The sequence below is a fragment of the Aptenodytes forsteri genome, unplaced genomic scaffold, assembly GCF_000699145.1.
Source record: "Aptenodytes forsteri isolate BGI_AS27 unplaced genomic scaffold, ASM69914v1 Scaffold8, whole genome shotgun sequence".
Lineage (NCBI taxonomy): Eukaryota > Metazoa > Chordata > Aves > Sphenisciformes > Spheniscidae > Aptenodytes > Aptenodytes forsteri.
Window position 1 is genome coordinate 13853501 of NW_008796218.1, and position 9468 is coordinate 13862968.

A 9468-nucleotide genomic window follows, 5' to 3' on the forward strand; every position below is an offset into this window, starting at 1 on the left:
AATTACACCCTCAATTTTTAATATGATGGTGTACTACTATTTAATAATAGCCCATGGTAGATGCAGGATACAGGGGTCAGCAGGACGTCTTGTTTCACTTCATAAGCAACTTACGTAAAAGGAGCCACTCAACTTTTTTCAAGATTAGGAAGTTTTTCTGTGTTGTTTTTGCCAAGAGATAATGTCATGGGCAGAGTACTTCTCAGCAAGCTTCTCTCTTGTATGGCATCTTTCCAGATAGATACGTTTATTTGAGCTGTTCAAATACTACACAATTACAAAGCATGATTTACAAATTTACAATCGGTGGTCTCTTGTTTTCAGACGATACCATCAGTGTGTAGCAAATGAGAGTAATGAGCCTTTCAATCAGTCATATTATTATTTTTTATAATTTTAAGATTAGTAACTTTTATTATGTCTAACATACATACTTCCATAAAAAATACAGGTATGTTGGTCCTATAGCTGACGGAAGCACTGAAGCAGCACTGCAAGGCTAGGCTGTCTTCAGAAGTAATTATATGCCTTTTACGCACAAAGTAGGTGGCTCTTGCATGACGGAAGCTTTTTGGCTTAAAATAAAAATAAATGGTAATTTGCTCCTCTGTTGCAGTGTGCTGTCCTTTACACATCAATAAGCGGGCAAAGACGACTTCGCATACACAATATAGGTTTAAATTGTAGCTCCCAGTTAGCTGATGTCTACAAGACTTGTGAGACCGATGCGCTTACCAACTTCTTTGCTAAGTCAGGTAAAGTTATAGACTTATACAGACCATTTTTGTTTCCTTTTTTACTTTGGGGTGGAGGAAGGGGAAGGAAAGGGAGCTGAAGTGATTACCTAGTGGGAAATCATGTTTTGTAACTTGCTGCTCCAAGGCTGAGCAACTCTTGAGGTATAAAATTGAAAAGACAAATAGGTTACATATTTTAGACATACTGCCATAAAAGTAATGCTTGTGAAGGTAGCTAGGAACGTGTGATGCACAAAACTGTAGAGGCACAGGAGTGGAAATGGACATCCTGTCACAGGGTTGGACCTTGGGGGGGGGGTTCTGGCAAAGAGGAGTAAACATCCTCCAGGGTGCTGTCTGTAAAAGAGACTACAAAACAGCCATAGACCTCAGGTTAGTAAAATGAGAAGCTAGCGGAATATAGATGCTTTAAGAGTATGTGTCCATCTTTAGCACGCTCTTTTCTTCTTCTCTATTTATTTGTAGCTTTTAAAGCCATTCTAAGCCAACCACTGAAGATGGTCAGAGAGATCCTGGTCAATCAGACAGCTCACATGCTGGCGTGTTACAGGAAGAACTGTGCCAGCCCGTCGGCAGTAAGCCAGGTAAAACCCATCCGACCTCAGTCCTCCCCCAGCCAGGCTTTGCAGCAGATGAACGACCACCCCTGCAGCGTCAGCAGTGCCAGAAAGGAAAATTTCAGGGCAGACTTTTCCTTTTCTTTCAAATATAATTAATGACAGGTGGGATTCAATGGTAGCAGTGACAACACACGGAGGCTGTTGTTCCGGAACAAATGGCAATGCTATTGAGGAAACTGATGATCTTATTCACACAAAGGAGCTTAGACAGCCTTTTTCTTCCTGCTGGAGTTATGTGCTGACTCACAAAGCTTTCATTTTTTCTTCTTATGTTGTTAAAGATTTTAGCATTCTAATTTTTGACAAATAAGACTGTTGTTGTCAAAAAATGAAAATAACATTGTATCTTAGTAAACAATCTGAATTTGCACGTAGGTGTCTCAGGTGTGCTGGAGTGATAAATACCTGATGTCTAGATGGTGCCAAACTCGGGGGGGGGGGCGAAATCCATGGGGATTAAGATAACAGTCTGCTAACTAACTCCTCTATTTACCAAGGGGTAGTAAGAAGCTTTAGGAACCTGATTACTTGTATTCCACACTACTTGAAAATTCTCTCAACAATAGACATCTCTATTATTTTCAGCCCAGTCTTTTATATATTGAGAGCATTTGGGGAGGTCCAACTGAACCAACAGGAAGGTGTTTTCAAATCCTTTCAGCAACTGTTTCTGACAAAAGTTTTTTCTGTTTCAAACAAATACCCAAAGACGGCTGAACTAAATCCAAATCCTGTAAGCATTTGCATTTAATTTCTATTTTTCTTGCAACTCTCAAAATATTTCCCTATCCATATCATCTCCTCCAGATTTTGAGGCGCTTTAAAATGGAATGGTTGGCTTGCTGACACTTTTTTTGAATGACAATTGGCAATTTTGTACATTAATGCTGAAGTTAAACAGGAAGGCCAAAGGACTCTGACAATGTTGGAGGCATTTGCTTTAGATTAGTTCCTTTGATCTCCTTTAAACTGATCTCCCTTAAATTTTCCAATTCTTGTCGTCGTCTTCTTCTTGAATGTAACGTATAGATTAGAATTTTTAGCACATCCTAATTATATGACTTAAAATTCAGTGCTGCAGTAAAAGCAACAGTTGTTTCCTTTTAAATTATTCACCCTTATGTCCTGGTGATTCAGCTTAGTGAAAGACTTAAGGCTTTGACATACCGCGCAATGCTTCCAATAATCAAAAGCCTGGGCAATGAATTGTTCAATGTTAGTGAGGTCCAAATATGTTAGAAACAATACCAAAGAGACTGTGGACCTTCATTTCCCTCCTAAATTGTTCAGAGAAAAAACAGCCGCTTTTCCTATGTGATGCCCCTTTAATTTAGGACCTAAAAATGAGCGTGGGTTACAGGGAGATGACAGCATCCAAGAAGATGACTACAGTCTATAGGGCAAATGATTTCTGTTGGATTCTTATTAAATGTATTAACCATTCAGAGCTGTCATGGCTGGTTTGAAACAGCACGTGTAAAAAAGTTTCCTAGCTTTTTCTCTTCAATCAAAGAAACCAAGCAGCGGTTTATTTAAATGTTTGAAAGCCCAGCTCTCGTTCCCCAGCGCACGGGATATATGAAACAAGCAGCTTTCTCTGCCTCTCAGCTCATCCTTCCGGATGCAATGAAGGTGCTGCCAGTGTACATGAACTGCCTGTTGAAGAGCTGCGTCCTAGTTGGCAGACCAGAAATTCCAACTGACGAGAGGGCTTACCATCGACAGCTGGTCATGTCTATGGGGGTAGCCGACACACAGTTGTTCTTCTATCCCCAGCTTCTGCCAATTGTGAGTGTGGTGTTTGCACATCTTCTCATTTTCAGTAAAACTGTTTTCCGTATGCTGCGATTTTGTAATGGTGCAGGTGCAGAAAAGATGATTCTGTCTGCTGGGCAAGCGTTACACTACCACGCTGGGTTACTTTTTTACTGTGAGGTAGTTGCTAGTTGAACTACATTGAGGAGGGAGGGTAGAACCTCTAGTTTAATGGAAAATGGGGAAGTAACATTATCAATCATTGACATCAGCCTCCTCCAAGAATCTCGCTGTACTTTTAACAAGGTTTTTGCCCAGGCTAATGAAAGATGCCTGCTTTAGTAAAGATCAACGCTGGTACGCAAGTGTCTCCCCACTTACGGCAGGTCTTCCTTTGCACGCAGTGCATTAACTGAAAAAAGAAGCGGTTTCTTTCTAATTCCTCTAATCTGGAAAGGAACCACTAAGATGTACTAAACCTTTCAATAGTTACTTTTCAGTATCTCATTAGAGCTTTAGTCACCTTGAAGTCACCATGTCTCCAACTCTTGTGTATTTTCGCCCCGCAGCACAGCCTGGATCTGAAGGGTGACACTGTCCCAGCTGCCCTCCGCTGCTCTGAGGAACGCCTCTCAGAAGGAGGGGCCTTTCTTCTGGCCAACGGTCTGAGCATGTTCCTGTGGATGGGAGTCAGCACTCCCCCAGAGCTCATCCAAGGGCTTTTCAACGTGCCGTCCTTTGCACACATCAGCACGGAGGCTGTGAGTAGATGGAGACTTAGTCCCTTTTTCAGAATTTATGATTTAGTAAGAAAGACCAGACTGCTAATTAGAGAAAGAAGCTAAAAGCAGAAACAGGTGACCGGCAGAAGGTATTAAGACACCAGAAGTAATACATAAAACTTCAATAAGCTTTTACACTCTGAGCACTTATGGGCGAGAAGCTTTCACAACATTTTTAAACCACCTTAAACTTTCACTGTTGCAGATACTAAAGTCCTATTGAATGTGTATTGCAAACATTGGAACAAAACACTTTGCAACAGTTAAAGTTTCTCCTGATAGTGAATTTTCATATAGTGATTATTTTAAACTGAAAAATGGCTTAGACAGATGAGTCTTTAAGATGAGGCAGATGAGAGACACATTGTTGTGCAGGAGATGGCCTTTCCCAGTGCAGAATGAAATCCACAGTAACCTGGATCGTAAGTACCAGCAGCTAGTCTTGTATGAATTCATGAGAGATGTGACTGGAATATAACAACCTGCCACGCTTTCATTCTAACAGACATCACTGCCTGACCTGGACAATCCATTTTCTAAGAAACTTAAGTCAATACTGGAGCATATCCAGAGCCGAAAGCCCTACACCATGAAGGTAAGACTTCTCTCTGTCTCAACTCAGTCCTCATACCTGTTCTTTGACAAAACTTACACTGGTAGCTGTAAAAGGTTTTACGTATCAGGAATTTCCCTGTATGTCAGTGAGCGTGTAGCATGCATTGTAGGCACAAGCATCTCGTATGCGCTTAATTCTTAATCAGAAGATATTTTCAGAGGTAGTCATGTCTAAAGGTTACCATTTTATTCTGCAGACCTTAATTCACACTAGTCTCTCTTTCCTGTGTTCATAAATACAGTTGCTGAAATGTGGAGATTTATTAGTTTTGGGGTTTTTTCCCCCCTCAACAGCATACGGTAATAGATACAGGAAAAGAGTACTGCCATTTAGTATGACTGTATCCTAAAAATACGTCTCTCTCATCGATAATTTTCAGCTGATTATAGTGAAACAACGGGAGCAGCCAGAGATGCTTTTCCGACAGTTCCTAGTAGAAGACAAGAGTATTTATGGAGGAGCTTCGTACGTGGATTTCTTATGCTGTGTTCACAAAGAGATCTGCCAGCTGCTCAGTTAAGGAAACTCAGTCTAATTTGTCAGTTTTTTTCCGATTTTGCAAGAGGGACAGTCGTTGGTGCCTGAAGGCTGGCCCACAGCTCCACCGTACCCAGGCATTCTGCTGTGCTTTAGTGAACCTTTTCTGTGCTCTTCTTGTACAGTTTCATTTCACACAACCTCTCACTACTTTTAGTTTACTTATTAAGCTGTAGAATAGGAAGTTCTGCGCTCAGGTATTCATCTTCTGGGAGTCCTGACTCTCTCTCTAAGTTGAACTGCCAGATTTCAAACTGTCAACGCTTAAGAGCATATGGTATGCGTTTATTGAAATATAATTTAGAAAACTCTTTAATTGTTCCTTTTGCTAGTTGTAAGTTGTACGAGAGCCAGGAAAGATGCTAAAGATCTATACAGAAAAGGAAAAAAATACAAAACACTGTTGTGTGTTCACATACAGCGAATCAGAAACTGGCACACAGTTGACTCGGATTGGCAGTAATCATGTAGTTCAATTGGAGTACTTCAAAGTCAGTCCTTCACGTAACGCTAATCTCTGAAAAATAATCCCCTTTTTCCTGGAAGGGACAAGCATTACTTTCTACAGAAACAGAGCTCTGGGTAACCTTCCACACCCGGGGTTATTATCCAGGACACAAAAATGCCTCAGGTTATAACCAACTGGACTTGAGTAAGTTTAGCAACAACGGGCCACGGAAAGAACAGTAATCAAACAATCCTTTTGCTAAGTTTGGCAGATGATAATGCCACACTCCTATGGTACAATTCTCTAGTCTTAAGGGCAGCAATTAATTTTGCATACTATTTAACTACATTTTCAAAATCGAACATGTTGGGTTTTATTTAGTGCATTTGCTAACTGGAATATTCCCAGTACAACTTAGATACGAACATCTGTCCCTCAACATTTCAGCGGCAGGTCAACTGTAAGACAGTTGACACATTAACCAAAGGTTATTTGTGGTGCTATAAAAAAGAAAGCCTCTTGCTTAATACCAGTTCTATTACAGTGACCTCCTCTCTCACATGACTGATTTATTCGACAGTCGCCACTTTGAAAAATAAGCCTCTGCTCATATCAGTATTTACGGTAAAATTTAGAAAGCCAGAGTCTTTGGAAGAGCTGTTTACCTCAGATACAAACAGACTGATGAAGTATCTTTAGGACCAACGCCTCTGCATGCGAGGTTTGAACTTTTCCGAACTTGAAAAGCTATTGTTACAAAAAGCAGTGTTTCAAAGAAAGCAAAAAACCCTCAAAAGGAAGGATAAGAGTTGGGCCTCATAAAAAAAAAAGTGCCTTTAAACATGTTAATGGTGTCGCTACTTAGTGTTAATCATTTTACTATCCAAGATAAGCAGTCAAGAGGCATATTTTTTGGTTTGATAGCTTATCAAAACAGTTGTATCCTTGCGCATTGACTGAGAGCTCTTAAAATAAGTGGCTATATTACGAAAGGATCCTCAGACTGAATTCAGCTGCGAAGACAAGCACGTTTTAGCTGAAGCCATTACCCTGTATAAAAAGTATTTGTTGCCATTCCAAATCAGTGAACTTTGTAAAATGACACCAGCATTTGTGTAAAGACATAAGCAATTATTAAATACAATCATCATGTGTGTGTTTATTCTTTCATATACTAAGTAAGTTTTTTATGCCTCTGCCAAAAACTATCCACACCTCAAACAGTAGCACCTAAAACCAGTACCCCAGGTCACTACAGAGGGTGTTTTAGGGCAACTAGCAATGGAAACTGGCTTCAGGGCTCAGGCAACTCCTCCCCCTGCCTTTCCCTGTAAGCACAGCAAGACAACATTCAAAGGTGGTTAGGCTGACTTCAGGAGCCAGGGAACATGGCACAGTTCAATTAGCAACAGTAACTCCTACACAGCATAAACAATGCCATGCATCCAACAATTAGTAAAGACCGCTGTAGGTCACCTTCTCCTACTCTGACTTTAGAGACTGGCAAGCTTACCTGGCATTACGGAATTTTCAGTGTGTTTCTGCTGTTGGCATCACCCCCAGTTACAGGTAAGGAGACCCGCTCAAACTGGGTCTCAAATGTGCCAGAACAGCCTGGCAAGTAAAGCTGTTTTGGAAAAATCACTTACCAAGCGAGTCAGGAAATGGGAAGATGCGGCAATGCTCACACAGTAAGGCAGTGTAATGAGGGAAACGTTTGTGCTCAGCTGCTGAACAAAGTTCACCTCAACAGCAATGAATGAGAGTTTCCCCTCAGAGGTAGGAAGCTGGTGAGCGGCTCCTGCCTCAGCCACGCTTGCTCAGAACCCATTTCCTAACCTTATTCCATGGAGTTTGCCGATGGCCAGATCACGTCTGCACCACAACCATGCGCATCTTCTACTTGGTCAGTTCAGGCCACGCAACCAACACTTACCAACTGCTTTAGGGCAAGCTGTTTTACACCTAGAATTCTGGAGCAAAGCGTACACGTCACTCACCTGTGCACTGGCAAAGCCTACAGAGAGCCAGGATTTCAGGCACAGAGGTTGTAGTAAGACAAAGCTATTTATACTCGCATAGCTAAGTCATCAGAGCTCTAGCCTTTCACATAAATTTTACCTACATTAAGCCATCACAACGGCTAAACTAGCACCAAGATACAGACACGCTGATACAGCAGCTCTTGCAGCAATCATTAAAGTTATCACACAGCCGTATTACAAGTGCAATTCTTGTCTCCAGCACAAAGGGTGGGACTGTAATATTCAACTCAGGTTTACAGTAGTTAGGCCTTTTTTATTTTCTTTTTCCTTTTTAATTGCTGCAATAATTATACTCAAAATTACTTCCATGTTTTGCCACAGAACTTACCTACTGCTTGCTTTTTCACCCATGAGAATATTATGAAGAGATTAGTAAGCATTCCTCCATGTTATTAAGTTGACCTTCATCCTGTTATGCTGGGCAACTTCTACAGCAATAAAGCTGCCACCCACTTTACCAATTTTGGAAGGAGAAATCGTTCTTTCTACTATATACAGAAACAGCGGGCCTCATTCTCTAGCACTTTCAGTTACTCAATGTATCCTTAAAAAGCCACATTCAAGAAACAAAAGACTTACAGATGTTTCAGTGTGCTCCATTGATTCTTTTCTAGAGTGCATTCTGGATATTTCTATCCCCTGCCAAGGATTTTAATTTGAGTATTCTAAAATTAATCCCTTGACTTAATGCCATTTAACTTCCGTTGTCAGATCAAAATTGTTCTTTAGTTTGCAGCCTTAATTCCACTCCACTGAACAAAGCGTTCAGTAACATACGCAACAAGCCCACATTCACGATACTGCGCTGGGGAAGAACCTCAGAAAGCCCGGGAGCATTGCCCGCTAACCCACACCGCACATCCAGCGTTTCAACCAACTTCTTATAACCAGCAGGGTCGGAAAGTGGAAGGAATTCTCAAGCTGATGGCTGGATTTACAATGATTTACAGCTGACCGATGTCTTAAAATCCCTTTGAAGCTAAATGCCGAGACATCCTGAGTATCTTGTCAGTGTAATCGTCAAATCCTTCACTTAATTCACATAGGGTGCAAGATATTCAAAGTACTATAAGCCTCTTCCAGAATGGAAAGACATGACAAGATCCAGACAGGCATCCCACATCAGATTGGTGGCATTTAATAAAATTGGAAAGGAAGAAACTTGTTAGGCTTTTTATCTTCAAGGATAGCATGCTCAAACTAAGTCTTCATTTACTTGTGGTAAATGAAATATTCATCAGTTCACTGATTATAAGCGTTATCCTCCTCCTTCTGTTAAAGTGTTACAACTGAGAGATTAACTGACAACCGGTAACGAAATTAAAAGCTTTTCATCTCCAGACTCCACTTTAGATATGGTGGTCCAAATCAACAGCGATTAAAAAAATGACCAGATGTTTTTACTGTATAACTGTGGAGGGGGGGAGGGGGTAGTGTCTCACTACAGTATTTTCTCAGGGGGAGGGGTAGTGTCTCACTACAGTATTTTCTCAGCATCATCTCCACAACCACAAGTACGTGACACGAAGCCTTTGGGTACACGCACCCACGCACTACTGTCTTACCTGTACAGGCAATCTGCCACTGTCGAAACACCACCTTCAGATTACGACCGGCAGGTATCTTTCTTCATAGAGGACATGTAGAAAGTTATTTCCTTGCCCGTTAACCTCAATTAAAAGAGTACGGTCAGTTGCTTGTTAACGACATGTACATTACACTTCCCTGGTGAAGTTTGCCCATCCAGACAGATGTCATATAACGCTCTCTGGAGCAGTATTCTTTTCTTCCTTACACTACTTCAGCTATTTCAGCTTTGAGGGAAAAAACGTGAGAAACCTAACTCCGCACGCTCAAGAGGGATTTATTTAGTAGAAATTTTTTTTTTCTTTTTTTTTTTTTTTTTT

The 9468-nt window shown here is 41.0% G+C and overlaps 1 protein-coding gene across 1 annotated transcript in view; it reads left to right on the top strand.

The window, feature by feature from the left end:
• Window positions 1-6669, top strand: part of SEC24D (SEC24 homolog D, COPII coat complex component) — a 55748-nt gene extending 49079 nt beyond the window's left edge. The window contains exons 17-22 of the mRNA XM_009288873.2: window positions 617-755; window positions 1224-1342; window positions 2987-3166; window positions 3703-3894; window positions 4421-4510; window positions 4911-6669. Of these exons, the coding sequence (XP_009287148.1) occupies window positions 617-755; window positions 1224-1342; window positions 2987-3166; window positions 3703-3894; window positions 4421-4510; window positions 4911-5051 (861 nt within the window). The 3' untranslated portion in view covers window positions 5052-6669. The remainder of the gene's footprint in view (window positions 1-616; window positions 756-1223; window positions 1343-2986; window positions 3167-3702; window positions 3895-4420; window positions 4511-4910) is intronic.
• The last annotated feature ends 2799 nt before the right edge of the window (window positions 6670-9468 follow it).